Genomic DNA, 16,423 nt, shown 5'->3' with positions numbered 1-16,423 from the left:
GCTCTCCTCTAATTTTGAAAATCAAAAGCTAATAAATGTGTTCATGAAAACAGAAACAAACATTGCATTCCATTTAAAGAAAGTTTGTCTCTGAATTCAAAAGTTTTCTTGAATTGCTCAATCCTATTGTTGAGAAGTACAAAATACATGTTTTATCAATTAAACTTCTACCAATCCCTGGGACTGTAAGTTCCATGAGAGCAAGTATAGTACACACCGTACCCCCAAAGATTAACACAATATGGATGAGTAAGTGAAGGATCAATGACTAAAACTACCTATTTACATTTACCATCAGTATCAAATGTGTTCTATGTTGGTTTGTTGTACATCATGACTTGGTAAGACAAAGTAAAACGAAACACTGGAAATAAACTTGCTTAAAAAAACAATTCTAAATGTTGGAGCTTCACCCCAGAATTTGAAGTTCAGGAAGGAGAATCTCAAAGCTTCTCCCCTCTCTGCCTTAAATGCAATCCACTCTCCATCTCTTAGAGGAAACAGTGATAAACAGGATGAAGGCTAAATCCCAATTTTAAGTTTAAAATCTGGTGTCTTATGGCAAGGTCTTCTCTCAGTGTTCCATTTGGTTGGCTCTGTCTACAAAATGACAAAGTCAGGAAAAAGGTGTGGAATGCATAGTTTAAGCCAATCACTGTCAGCCTAAAGGAAAAGAGATCTTTTCTTTTTCTTGACCCATTAACCCTTGAATTGATTCTCTCATGCTATGTCTTCCCCATTAGAATGCTAAGTTGAAAAGATGAGTATCAGGATATGCATGTAGGAGAAAATGGCCAAATAGTTCTGTCTGCAGAATGAATACAAAAGGATGTTTGCAAAATATATTATAAATGGCCAATAAAACAAAAATGCTTTCAACCTCAGCAATAATCAGAGAAAACAAAGCTTATCAGAACTATTAAATGTCACACTTGCACCTATCACATTGGTAGGAGTAAATAAATACTATTACACTTTATCATAAATAACTGATACAACTTTTATGAAACTTAGCATCTCTCAAAAGTTAAATATATATTCCTTTTAGTTATATCTTATGTAACACTGGCAGGAAAACCTCCACAAAACTGGCAAAATTTTGTAAAAGTACATGCAAAAAGATTTATAAATGTGAGTAGTTTTGGTAGTGAAAAATTAGAAAAATCCAAAGTATTCATTAGTCAGGATTGATTCGTAAAAATAATTCACAGTTCTAGAGAGAAAGAACAGAGAAAAAGGTGAAGTGGAAATTATCCAAAATGAGTAACAAAAATGGTAAGAAGGACAATCAAATTTCCAGATTGTAAGGGCCAATGATGCTCAACACAGTGAGAAAAAGAACCATACTAACAAAAATCACATAAAAATATCTTAAAATACCAAGGGAAAAAAGAATCTATGTAAGAGATTCCAAAGACAAAAAAAAGATCACATATAAAGGCTCAGAAATTAGTCTTCTCATGGGCATTACTGGCTACTAATGGAGAAAGACCTTCAAATTTCTAAGGGAAAATTCATTTGCAACCTACAATTCTATACCTAGTTGAAATACCAATCTAATATGAAGGTAAAATAAAGACATTTTATATGCTTGCAAGTACCCAAAAGTTTTACTTTCCATCCTTTCTTTTTGCAGCAATACTGGAGGATGATATGCTTAGGCAAAATGAGGGAATAAACTACTAAGAGAAAAAAAAAACAATTTATCCAACAAAAGAGCAACAAAGGGAAGTGCTATTAGAAAGCTGTGGAGAGTAAAAAACAAAAACAAAACAGAACAAAACAAAACCTGATAGAAGCAGAATTGAGGATGAGGAAAGAAGTTGACAGGTAATATTAATGGAGTTTTGGGACTTATATTTAAGCACTCAAAAAAAATTAATGAGCGATGCCTGAGAGAGTTGCTGAAACAAAGAGGGAAAGTAGTAATTTAGCACATAGGAAACTAAGCAAATGAATAAGCAAGACAAATAATATGGGATGGGGGAAAGAATAAAAAGATGTATTTATAACGTCTAAAATTGGTTCATCAAGGAAAGCTGAATAAGCATATTATTAGACATAAGGTAGTATCAGAAGGAATAACCTGAGCATAAAAGTGGTTGTTTCTAAACTAATTTGACAATAAACTATTTGTAAAAAAATTAAAAAATAAAATAAATAAAAGTGGTTGTTTCTAGAGAACTGAGAGTGTTACTGAATGATCTATCACAGATGCTAACTCAGGTAAAGCCAAGAAAAGCCCTAAAATGCTGGCATGGCCAACTGCTCCATCCTAGGGAATCTCAAGGGGGCTGGACAAATCTCTAGCACAGCTCCTGGCTGGCTCTGCCAACACTGTTGCCAAACAAAGAATAAACTCACTTCAAGGGAAGCCAATAACTCAAGAGACAAGAGTTTGTAAGAGAGAAAGGGAGAAATGTATTTCCGGTGCCAGCAGGCTCAAGCCTTAACAACCAATCTCCCTACTGGCAAGATGGACACCTAGAATTTTATGAGGAGACATTGAGGGGTACATGCAAGAAAGCAGGCAGAGGGCATGTGATCCTGGGTGGGGGTTGGTATGTATTCAGCCCAAGACCATGGGCAGGGAAGGGGATATGTGGGGTGTGGTCTTCTAGGCATTCTGTTGTTATTGGGGCTTTTCTGATGGTTGGAATGTCCCAGTCATTGCAAAACACCTTTATCAGTGCCTCTAGAAAATGCGGCAAGAAATAAGGACAAGGGTTTTAGTTGGAGCATGAGTTAAGCAGTCTGGTTTATTTCTAATTTTAGCTGTTGGGGTCTCCTGTTGAACAGGTGAGCTCACTAACAAGAGGGCAGGAGACTGCTGTATTTTATTGTAAACCTTTTGGTAATAATCAGTTTTTTACCCATATGCAAGAATTACTTTAATTTAAAAAATTCTTAGGCCCTTTTGGGGCTGTATGAAAAAAAGCTCCTAGTATAGTCAACTTTGCTGATGTTAAAATTAAAAGACTCTGAGAGACAGAAAACAGGCAAAACAGTTAATAAAACATGAAATATATTATTTGGACATGTAAAATAACCAATTTAGGAACTGAAACAATGATGGAAGCAGGGTAAAGAAAAGGTAAAACTGGATTGAGATGAAGATTCACCTAATCAAAAAGGAACACAGAAAAGTAGAAATATCAAGAAGTATTATATAATCCTACTATAGGTAGAAATAACCACAATAGACACTCAAAACAGAATTAGTTAAAAGTGACTACCTTGGGGGAGTGGCAGTGAAATATGGAACAGGATTTCTTTTGTTTTTCATTATACATCTATTCTATTTGATTTCTAATGATGTACATATATCATCTTTGGGTTTTTAAAAAGTAGCCCTGAGATATAATGGATCAAAAGTCCATGGGGTTCCCCAAAACTTGTTATCAAGAATAACTTTCTCAAAAGGGTGAAATGCATTTAACATAGTCTTCACAATCTAGAAAAACTCTATGTAGAATATTCTTGTAAATTGTAATTCTTGTATTCTTGTAATATTCTTGTAAAGAAATTCAAGGGGCGCTTGTGTTGCTCAGTCAGTTAAGTGTCCGACTCTTGATTTCGGCTCAGGTCATGATGTCGCTGTTGTGGGATCGAGCCCCATGTCAAGCTCCGTGCTGTCAGCCCTTCTCTGCCCCTCCCCAGCTCACTGTGTGTATGTGTGTATGTGTGTGTTCTCAAAAATAAACTTAAAAAAATTCCTTCTGGAAAAAAAAAAAAAAAAAAAACAAATACAAGACAGGTTAACAAAGGAAAACTATTACATTGGGAAGAAAGCTCAGCAGGGAAAGGAGTATTCCCAATCATATGAATGTGCAGAGAAAGAATGAATAATGAAACTTAATCTGAACCATTTAATACAATGAGCAGTTATTTGAGAAATATTATCACATTGAGTTCATAATTCATTCCTAAGAATTCTGAAACACACTTAAGTCACCACACCTCAACAAGAATAAAATCTTAACAACAGATCACTTTGCTAAAGATTTTTAAGTTAATTTAATTTCTAATCACCCTTTATAATTCTGAAAAAATTCACTTGAGCACATGTTTACATGTTCAGAACAAACCACTAATATTTTGCGTGAGCCATGACAAGGAAAGGTTGAAAAACAATGAATGAAGGTATATATCCAGATGACATTATATATATAACCATACGTTAGAAAATAAATTTGGTAACATTTTTTTAAAAAGTAAAAATTGAGGAAAAAGGTAGAATAAAAATGATATTATTAATATCTAAAGATACTGAATAACCACCACCTCATCCCACAGCACTCAACAATAAACATAAATGGCAAATACACCTTCATTAAAAAAAAATGAATTTCTTAGTTTATCAGAGTTGATATGTGAATTACTTGACATTATGATCCTTCACTTTTCCCAGCTAAATAAAATGCTTCAAATTTTGATCACTTCTAAATCTGTTGTATTAATGCTGAAACCAATTAATGATGCACTGTATCCAGATAAGTAGAATTAAATTAGTGTATAATTGATTAGTGTATAATTGAAGCAGTTGTAGATTTACCAACTTTAATTAGGATGGCTTATTACAGATAATTTACACTCTAAGAGAGAAAATAGAATGAAGAAGTTCATCAAAACCTTAAATTAAGATCAGAGATCCAATATCATAGATTAGAAAGGGCTATATGCAAATACCAAGTACTTTGAAAGTAAATCACTTTAGTCCAAAATCCTTTAACAGAGGAAAATTGATTATTAACCTGTCAGCTTAGATTTTCAAGTTATTACACTATTTATGGTAATCTACTATAATAGGTGATGCTAACTTATGTGAGTAAATAAAAGCATACCAGTAATATTTTGTCTACCTACAACACTAAATTAGATTTAAAAGAACACATACTAAAATACTTAAATATTTCTCATAACTCCTTTAAAAGGTATTCAAACAAGAGAAAAATCCCATAAGTCTTACCCTAAAAATAAATAAAAACTAATTTACCAACAAAGAAGCAAGTAGGAAGAAAGAGCATCTTAGCAACAAAACACAGAAATAATGTCTGCAGTTCTCTCAATACCCTTGTGGGTGGTAACTACAGCCCAGAAAGTTCCACACATAAATTGCTAAATCCCCCGAGTTTAAAGCCATGGTAATTAGGTTCATTATCTTACATGCTAATGACACAGAGATAATAAGTTTGCAGTGAATAATTCATATACTACCAGCTCTCACTGTGATGCTCATTGCTAATAGTTTATTTACAGTACAAGTTACACTACATTTTTTCTATAGTTTAAATTTATTGCCTAGATAAACAGGAATCATTTAGTGTGGAAATTTAATTTACTATCAGTAAATGGTAACAATCTTAAGCATATATTGATTTGTATATTTATAGTGTGATTTTTTTACTCATTATTCATAATTAGTTAAGATAATAATTGAAACACCAAAAGAACATCTTATAGAAAGATTAAGGTACTTATATCAATATAGATGATTATTCTAAAGATATTGGATAATGATGATTATCCAAAACACTTAACTGATGTCAATAAATTTTGAATTACTTTAGTAATTCATATTTTCAAGTAAATAGTAATATCATCACACTCCTTGCCAAAAATGTACATATAGATTATTTTAGAACTGATATCAAAGTGCAAGTAAACTACTTGGGTTTCTTACCATGTAAACACTGTAAGATAATATCAAGTGCAAGATTAAATTCAGGGACCTATTCAATTGCAGTTGTCTTCAATTTTTACCCAGTTTTGCAATGGATTCATATCACACTTGCTATATTTATATCAACAAGTTAAAAGGTAATTTTAATCTCTTTTAAAATGACCTTCTTATAGAAACTTGGCAAAAACTTATCTCATTTTGTTACTGTATACATGAACTATTGTGGTTTCAATATCTCAAAATCAAATTAGGTAAAGATTTTCTATAATTTTTATACTTCTACATTGACTCCTTCTAAAATAACTTGATTTAGGGGCGCCTGGGTGGCTTAGTCGGTTAAGCGTCCGACTTTCACTTAGGTCATGATCTCGCAGTTCGTGGGTTCGGGCCCCGCATCGGGCTCTGTGCTGACTGCCAGCTCAGAGCCTGGAGCCTGTTTCAGAGTCTGTGACTCCCTCTCTCTCTGACCCTCCCCTGCTCACGCTGTCTCTCTCTCTCTCCTAAAAAATAAATTAAAAAAAAAAACATTAAAAAAAAATTTAAAATAACTTGATTTCTAAGCTAAGACTTTTAATATGCAGGTCATATCAATGAAGACAGGTCAGATATGGTTCAGGTAACAATTACAAAATCTCAATGGCTTAAATAATAAGGTCTTTTTCTCATTTACACTAGACTCATTACACTAGACTGACCATCTAAGGGTTCTACTCCATGTCTTTTCATTTCAATACCCAAGATAATGGAGCAGTCATCATTTAGAATTCTACCAGTCATCATAGCAGATGGAAACAGAGCTCTGGACAGTCTTGCACTGGTCATTAAATGCTCAGACCCAGAAAAACAATTTCACTTCTGTTCATAATTCATTACCCAATTAACTATCTAAGAAAGTAAACCCTGAAAAATTTTAAATATTAAAAATAATTAATATTTTATTTTTAGGTAACCTCTATACCCAACGCAGGGCTCCAATTTATAATGCCAAGATCAAGAGTCACATGCTTCACCAACTAAGCCGGCCACACACCCTTAAAATTTAAAAAAAAAAAAAAAATTCCCTTGGGACGAGCACTGGGTGTTGTATATAAGTGATGAATCACTCAATTCTACACTTGAAACTATTATTACATTGTGTGTTAACTGGAATTTAAATAAAAACTTGAAAAAAATTCTCAAAGACATCAACTTCAAGAAGTAAGTTATGAAGATAGATTAGATAATGTTCATAAAAGACTTTGAATACAAATGGCATTCCAAATTCCTTTTGGTATTACTTCACTATCACATCACAACCATCTATTCTTGCCAAATCTGTCAAAAGCATAACCAGGGTAATATCAAGCACACTTTCAAAACCGCAAATATGAACAGACCACCTACTTAAAATCCTCTGATCTTCTTAGCATCACCCTCCATGAAATGATCCTAGCCTGTTTTTCTGTCTTCTCAGAATATTCAGTACAACATACAGAATGCTCCAGGAAGATAAATCTAACAAATATGCTGTGCTAAATCTTTTTACATGCTGCCCATGTGAGAATGCTTTCTCTGCCACCCCCACTTGATGAAATCTTACTCCTCCTCCAACTAACCGTAGGCCATCTCCACAGTGAAGCTCCAACTGACTCTGATTCCAACACCCAGTTCTGTACTCCCTCAACACTGATTCCACATCTCCACTATAATTGTTCATTGGCTGCACACTAGATTATGAACTCCTTGAAAACAGATACTGTCGTATTTACCGCTGAATCGCGAGCACCTGACATTTACTGGCAAATCAACAAATAAATGTCTAGGAAAATAACTAAAAGCCCATAATCTCAAATGAATGACCTTAAAGGAAAGCAACATGTTTTGATGAATAACTATCCTATCAGTTCATGAAGATGTAATTGCAAAAATAAGTTTGCTCAATGAGTTCCTTTTAGTATATGAATGCTAGAGTCTGTTGGTAGCAATTCTGATGAAATTAACTTAAAGCTATGTAATACTCAGTTCATTTTTCCTTCATCTGTTCACCAGCCTTCAATTTATTCAACTAGTATTTACTGAATGCCAAATGTAGAGGTTCTAGAGATAGCATTAACTAAGGGTCAGCCGAGCCACTGTCATCAGTATCAGACAAAAAATAGGTCAGTTCAGGAGCACCTGGGCAGCTCAGTTTGTTAGGCTTCTGACTTCAGCTCAGGTCACGAACTCCCTTTCATGAGTTCAAGCCCCATGTCGAGCTCTGTGCTGACAGCTCAGAACCTGGAGGCTGCTACAGATTCTGTGTTTCCCTCTCTCTTTGCCCCTCCCCTATTCATACTCTGTTTCTCTCTCAAAAATAAAGATTAAAAAAATTTTTTTCAATAGGTCAATTAAATATTTTCCTCACTGATATCTCACCTAATTTTGTGACAGTTTATTTTACCATCACTGTAATAAGAGAGTTAAGACTTTACAATGTAATTTTATATTAACATAATTCACTATAGTTTTGAAAACATTTGGAACAAATATCATCCATTGGCCATGAGAGTGTCAATTATGTTTGGCTTAAAAATCTTTTTTGAAGTATATTATAGAAGAGTATCGTTCAAGTTCATATTAAAGACCTTAATTAAATAAGAGCAAGCTGACATTAAAATAGATGGCTTTATTTTTAGAAGCAAAATGAGTAGGTAAAAAATATGAAGGCATGTTCAAATTTAGTTGCTAGATCTGAAGGGATAAACACTGAAAATGCTGCACACAAAAAATTAATAAAAATTATAAACCAAGTATTCTTTGTAATGATACCTTATAAATTAAAGATTAGAATCTTTAAAAGTAACAAGACACTTGGAAAAACAGCATGCTCTACATTCCTGAAATATTTTCAGAGAAAGAAAAAAGGCAAAGTTATCAGCCTAATACTCAGTCATTCTTGTTATCTCCATTTAGTTGCCTAACATATTGGCAAAAGAAAGTGACTCACAGAGCCACTGAACATATTTTTGTGTTTAGCACTGTGCAAAGAATATATTTTTTAAGAACACATTTGTTTTAATAATAAAAGAACTGATAAATTAAAAGCTGTATCTTTTGGTGATATACTATTACCTAAAATCTGTCCTACTATAGAAATAACAAGAAAGTGTTTATTTCTCATTTTAGCCAGGTATAAACTTGATAATCTAATTTGATAGGAACTTTTTAATTTATGTCAGATACATGTGGGAAGACCATTTAATATAAGATTTTCTGACTGTAGAAATTTTAACCTCTCACATAACTGGCTTACATATATTTATAGAATTATGAAGTACACTGCTTATCAATATAAATTCAACTAAAAATTTACAAGAATTATAAGTGATAGAGCAGCAAATATAATTGGAAAAGAGCAGAATCATTATTAAAAATTAGGAGGTTACTAAAACAGTTGGTTAGAATCACTGTTTTATATAATAAAGCTTCAGCATAAAAATTCTACCAGATCTCATGGGTAAAATGTAATAAGAGCTGTTAATATAATGAAAGGAAGCTCACTGAATAGCTGACTTTATCTAAAGTATTTTGTTCAAAGACTGGAACTAACTATACCCACTTATAATACAATATTGAAGTACATTTATTGGTTGTTGAGAAAAAAGAATGCTAAGCAGAGGAGATGGTATAAAATACAGGAATAGGATACTTTTGTATTCAGGTGAATAAAAATCTCAACTGGCAAATACTGAAAAATTGGGAGATAAAATAGGCATATTTAATTGATTATTTTAAACACTCTAAAAGAAATAAATGTGAAACTACAGGTAGTAATGATTTATTTTAATGCATCAGACATACCCAAAGATACCAAAAGAGATCATTATAGTAAATAAGACTTAAAATTAACTCTAATTACCCTATGTTCCCAAGCTTAATGAAGAGAACATTATTAATAAATACAAGTTTGAACTAAATGATAAATACAATATATTGTAACTTTCCCTTGTAAAACATTTCATGATTAATTTCTAAAAGAGAAATGTGAAACATTAAAAACATTTGGATAAAAGATCCAGTTTTTAGACCGTGAATCAATAATAATATTAAATTTGATGCCCAAACAGAATTTATTATTTAAGATTAAAAATTTTCTATTGCTAAAAAGAGCAATAGAACTGTGACTTAATTTAACTGTGACTTAACGAAAAACATAGGAAAGCAACAGGCTCAACAGTGTACCAAATAAACATATGGCATTATTGTATGCTATGAGCTAAAATGAATTTATGAATAGGCAAGAATACACTTCATAAAAATTTCCAAAATTGTATAAATATTTCCAAGATATTTCTAAATATTCACGTTTGTATTGCTCATTTTATTTATTTTTGTTAAAATTTTTTAATGTTGCATTCATTTCTGAGAGAGAGAGAGAGACAGCGCGAGCAGGGGAGGGTCAGAGAGAGGGGGAGACCCAGAATCTGAAGCATGCTCCAGGCTCTGAGCTAGCTGTCAGCACAGAGCCCAATGAGGTGATCGAACCCATGAACTGTGAAATCATGACGGGAGCTGAAGTCAGTCGCTTAACCGACTGAGCCACCCAGGCGTTCCTGTATTGCTCATTTTAGAGATTGTTCAACTGTATTTGTTATTAACTTTCTTACATTTCTATTTTATTATGTCTAGTAAAAGGACTATTTTCTGAAATGTAAGTTTCAATCAGAGGAACGTGTGTATGTATTTGTGTCTGTGTCTATATGTCCACTTCAATGTAAAATGTATTTCTTGCTGTTAAGTTGTAGTTGACAGTATTTTGATAAACACTACCATAAATAAATTCTTGCATATGTATAAGAGGCACATATAAGAATGTCCATAATCACAAACAACTGGAAATGACACAAATGTCTGTCAACAGGTGAATGAAAAAAAAAAAAATGAGGGATGCCTAGATGGCTCAGTCAGTTAAGCATCCAACTCTTGATTTCAGCTCAGGTCATGATCTCTCAGTTTGTGAGACTGAGTCGCACAAAGGGCTCTGCACTAATAGTGTGGGACCTCTTTGGGGATCTCTCTCTCTCTCAAAATAAATAAAGTATAAATAAACAAAATGATACATATTCATGCAGAATATTACTGAACAATGAAAATCAATGAACTATAGCTACATGTATCAACAAGGATAAATCACAGAGATATATAAAACTGTACTAATTTTATACAGTTTAAAAACAAAACTAAAAACCATACTGTTCAAGAATACATATTCACAGTTAAATTATGAAGAAAATGTATTTAAAAAAAAAAAAAAACACCAAACCTATATTCAAGAGGATGGTTACTTCTGTGAGGGATTTGGAAGAATGACTCTAGGCAGAATACAAAAGGAGTCTCAAAGCTATTAATAACATCATATTTCTTCAAATGGGTGAAAAGTTCATGAGGTTTAGTTTCATTGATATGCTTCAAAACATGATACATATTCTTTTGTTTATATCAAATACCCTTTAAGGAAAATGCTGAAAAACATATGTGGGGAAAGTTTGCTTTCTATATATTTATAAATTACTTTGATCTTTCATAAGGAGCATGAAGCAAAAAAGGGTGAATTTTGTAATTTTGAAATTTTAATTTATAATAACTAAAAAATAGGAAATAGACTAAGAGTTTACTGAAGTTACAGCCTCCAGAAAAAATAGTTAAGAGTTTATTAGTTATTTTGTTATTCATTCATTTTTTTAAGTAGGCTTCACACCTAGCATGGAGCCCAATGTGGGGCTTGAATTCACAACCCTGAGATCAAGGCCTGAGTTGAGATCAAAAGTTGTTTGCTTAACCAACTGAGCCACTCAGACACCCCTATATTAGTAATTTTGTTAGTTATATTAGATTTTTCAAAGACGTAACTAAACTTTCACATACACGTTCAGTACAAATGTACTTAAAATATATTTTAGGGGAAAAAAGGCATGGGAGGGGGGTGTTGTACCTGGCTGGCTCAGTCGGTAGAGTGTGCAACTCTTGATCTTGAGGTTGTAAGTTTGAGCCCCACGTTGGATGCAGAGATTACTTTAAAAATAAAATCCTTAAAATATATATAAATGAAATAAAATTTATAAAATTATGCAACAGAGTTAAGTGGAACAAATGTCCCCAAAGCCCAAATTTTTAAAGGAAAATAACACTTTTAAATATTTAAAAATTACAGTAGTTCTTTATATATTTAAGCCCGAAGAGTGATAGTGAAAGAAACAGAAAAACATTCACTTTTAGCCTAGAAGGCTGACCTATAAGCCTGTATAGTTTTGATAAGGATCAGGTAAGTGCTGGGTGCTACATTCTTTTTTTTTCCAAGTGAAACAATAGTTTTATTTGAAGCATGCATGTTTTTGTCACATACCAGGGGGTTGACTTTTGGGTCCTGGTTTCTATGATAAGATCATGCATCTTAGACACAGCTTCCTGGGAAATGAATTAGAAAAGGAGCAAGACACAGCCTGGCAAGACCATTACTGTTGCTGTGAAGTCCTACAGAAAGGAAATATCTTCTTCAATTAGCACCAAGGATAAAGACTGGTCGGCAGTTGAGGCTGGCATCTCCTCTTTCCACAGCAAGGACTCTCTCCTAAACGGAGGCAGTGGGCCACTTGGCAATTTTGGCTGCAGCAACATCTCAGGGCTCCTCAGTTCCCTCAGTGGATTCCTAATTCAGTCCCTTCCTTCCCTTGAAGATTTCAAAGAGGAAGGGCAGGGCCTATGTCATGGACACTACTTGTTCGATGAAGCTGACCAGGTTTACGTTCCATTCTAAAAGGCCTGCACACTCACATGCACTCAGGGTGATGTGGATCTTATTGTACCCACTAAACCATTCGGGATGGTAGTCCAGTTTCTCAGCTTGCAGGGCCACCCTTGTCATGAAGCCAAAGGCCCAAATGAAGTCTTTGAAATGGAACTGCCTGAAGATAGCATCTCTACCTTCCAGCTCGTTCCACCCCACGGCCCTCAGGTTTGGCAGCAGCTGGTCCCTCTCCTCATCACTTAACCTCTGTGCTTTGCCAGCCATCGTGAGCACTGTGCGGGTGCGGACGTGGCCAAGCAGCAGGTGGCTATGGGGCAGGAAGATGGCACCAGGCCCTGGTTGCTACATTCTAAAATGGTCTCATAACTGCCTGTATATCTTACCAATAGTTAATATCAAACTAAATAATAAGCACCAGAAAAACCTTATGAAAGTAGTTTTACAAGTAGAAACTCGAAGAAAATATTTATGATCTAATACTACCTGCATGTCCCCTGCACCTTGAACACTAAGCATATAACCACCAGCTTCATACAGCAAAAGTACAGTCCTTTCTGCCCACAGGTCCTGTCCTCATACTAAAATAAACTTACTAAGTTGCACCATAAAATTTCTCAAGAATTCTTTCTTGACCATTACGTTCAACAATCCCACAACACATATGCAATTGAGCATATTACACTAAAAATATTTTTTCATGTAAATATTTTCTTACTTTCAGTAGAGCTGAAAGAATTAAAACATAGTTTCTATCTTCAAACAATATACAATTTATAGGAAATGGCAAACAGAAAATAATTTCAATACAATACAAAAAGTACTCATGTGAGCACAGACAGGAAAGGTTAGCATGATGGAGAGGAGATCAAGAAGGCTATTAAATAAACTTTTAAAAAATACTGAATTTTCAAAGCAAACCTAAGTTAGCTCCATGTGGAGAGCAAAAACTTCCAGACAGAAAACTATGTAAGCACTGAAGGCAAGGCACAATCAAGAAATTCTGCGGCTAACCAGGAAAACTAAAGCCTGAACGAAAAGGAGGCTCAGAGGGAAACTAGATAGAGGTTTTCAACTCATTTGAAAGACTGACTATCCTGTTGATTTTCAATACTGATACTACTGGAAGTTAATCATTCCTCCTCTAAGCTAGCTCTGTATCTTTTTTTTTTGTTTTGTTTTTTAAAAGTTTATTTTATTATCTATTTTGAGAGAGACAGAGAGGGAGAGAGTGCAAACCGGAAAGGAGCAGAGAAAGAGGGAGAGAAAGAATCCCAAGCAGGTTCTGAGCTGTTGTGGAGCAAGGGCAGTGCGGTTGGGAGAGCCCAGTGCAGGGCTTGAACCCACAAACCACGTGAGATCATGACCTAGCTGAAATCAAGAGCCAGACACTTAACCAACTAAGACACCCAGGCGTCCCTACCTCTGTTTCTTGTACAGGTTCTTTTATTATTTCCTTTAGCATACTATATGATCATCTTGCCATTTATTTTGTGAAAATTCATAAAGGGAAACCTCATTAAAATGGAACCAAGAGTTCAGACGGGGAGCTCTCACACCCTACCACTGGCGGTCAACTACAGACCAACAGGAAAGAGATGAATCTTACAAATCCATACTACTTTAGCTACTTCTTTACTAACCCAGTAGGAAAAAAAAGTTTTCCTCCTTCCCAAGCAACAGCCCAGCCAATGAGAGAATGTAACAACTCAGCCAATGAAAGTCACTATACTTCGAAGTCCCAGTTTACTCCAATGGATTTTTTGTTTGTAAAAGTCTTCCTAACTTCCCCTGTCCACTATAAAAGAGCATAACTCTCCTTTATTTTCTGGACTTGCCTATGGTTTTGTCACAGCTTGCTTGTCCCTAATTGCAATTCTCTACTATGCTGAAAAAAACTCACTTTTGCTGGGAAAATAACTGGCAGTTTTATTTTTAAGGGTAACAGATTAAAGTAAATTCACTCACATATTTCTGATTATATCATCATAATTATCATTACTTTGCTACTAATCTATCCTATTCAGAAATCACCTCTATCCTTCACCAGGAGAAGCCACTTATTTGAAGCCTACTACATACTGTTTTATAGGATGCTTCTTCACATATTAAAAACTCCATGAGGTCAGAGACTGGGTCTGTTTTATAGACTAAAGACAAGACTTAATATAAGACCTACACGACTTAAAGTAATAGTCACCATAAGGGGATCCTAAAAATGGAAGCCAGCACAGAAGATACAGCTTCAGTTCCTGATGACTGACTGTAAAGCTGTCAAGCCAACCTGGGCACCAACTTACAGACTTCTATTACATGAAAGAAAAATTAAATTCTACCTTGTTTCTGTTGCTGTAATTTTGGACTTTCTGGTATGCAAATTCAATCCTAATATACGCAACATGTGAATTAGTGATTAACATTTCATGATAATGAAACACTGGAACACATTAGAGGCCAAAATTAAAATGTTCTACCCCTATGAATGAAGTTGAATATCTTCATATGTGAATTTATTCATGTATTTTGTTGAGTGCTACAAACTACCAAGTCCTAAATTGTATTCAGTATTTTGGTAATTAATTTTAGAATCTGTCTTTCTGGAGGTATTCTCTTTCAACCTCAACTTGGGTACTACAATTCAATTCTGGTACTAATGACCCAGAGTTAGCACAGACCCCACAAGTTAATGGACACAGTTCACAGCATGATTCCCTCACATCAGACCACCCACACTTCTGACTACATACAAATTTGGGGTTTTCTATTACCTTCCCACAGGTTCAATAATTTACTAGAATGACTCACGTAACCAAGGAAAGTGCTATATAGTTTGACCCTTGAACAACACAGAATTGAACTGTGCAGGTCCACTTACAAGTGGATTTTTTACAGTACTGTAGTTTCTCCTCTATATAGTTTTAACAGCATTTTCTTTTCTCTGGTTTACTTTATTGTAAGAATATAGTATATAATACATATAACATAAAATATGTGTTAATCAACAATAGTTGGCTATTAGTAGTTAAGTTTTTGGTTAGTCAAAAGTCATATATGGATTTTAAATTGCATGGGCAATCAGCACCCCTAAACCTCCATGTTGGTCAAGGGTCTATTGTATTTACAATTACAGTTTTATTGTAAATAATACAACTCAAGAATAACCAAATGAAGAGACAAACCAGGAAGGTCTAGAAGAGTCCCAAATATAGACCTTCCATGCCCTCCCCTTGTGGAATCAAAATGCAACACATTTCTGGCAAGTATTTTGTTTATTAACAAGGAAGTTTCACTGAGCTTCACTGTCCAGAGTTTTGACCAGGATTTCATTACAATGATTGACTGAATCACTGACCACATGAACGAATTCAATCTCCAAACCCCTTCCCAGAGGTGGGCTAGCTCAAAGTCCCCAATCCTCTAAACAATCACATGACTTGATCTTCCTGGGTGAGCAGCCCCCCTCCAGAAGTGATCTAGGGGCACACCATGAGTCACTTCATTAGCATAATGACAGTGATAGCACAGTGATCCTCGTAGCCCATAAATAACAAAGACACTCTGTCACTTGGGAAATTCCTTTGGTTTTAGTTGCTCTGTACCAGGAACCCAGGGTAAAAACCAAAATCTTTATTATACAACAGGGAGTGATTCTGTCTGTTCTTTATTAGCTGGCACACAGTAGAAGCCTTCTTTCCCCTCATCAAATCTCTCCCATTCTAATTTCTGAAGAACATTAATGAAGAAAATATCATCAAGGCTGCCACAGCCATGTATTAGAAAGAATCTGATAAAATCTAAAGGAAGATATTATCACTCTAATCCACTGTAGATGTTTAAACAGCTACATTCTATTCTACTCCAAGTCTTTCTGTTCATTTCAAAACTTTTACCTTTATCTTCTATCATAATACTAAAACATGGGATTCTCTGAACTGTCACCTGACATACCTATTTCAACACTTACACAAAACAAATATTAT

General features: G+C 34.4%; 2 protein-coding genes across 5 annotated transcripts in view; both read right to left on the bottom strand.

Moving 5' to 3' along the window:
• Positions 1-16,423, bottom strand: part of ADK (adenosine kinase) — a 507,420-nt gene that overhangs the window by 397,253 nt on the left and 93,744 nt on the right. The gene's annotated exons all lie outside the window — the stretch shown is intronic.
• LOC120233748 (pterin-4-alpha-carbinolamine dehydratase-like) lies at positions 12,399-12,710 on the bottom strand. Its single transcript, XM_039235197.1, has one exon. It carries the CDS (start codon positions 12,708-12,710, stop codon positions 12,399-12,401), a length of 312 nt encoding a protein of 103 aa, XP_039091128.1.

Source organism: Hyaena hyaena, unplaced genomic scaffold (genome assembly GCF_003009895.1).
Source record: "Hyaena hyaena isolate Hyena2069 unplaced genomic scaffold, ASM300989v1 scaffold_97, whole genome shotgun sequence".
Taxonomy (NCBI): Eukaryota; Metazoa; Chordata; class Mammalia; order Carnivora; family Hyaenidae; genus Hyaena; species Hyaena hyaena.
Note: the sequence above shows the minus strand (reverse complement) of the source record. Positions and strands in the feature narration are given on the sequence as shown.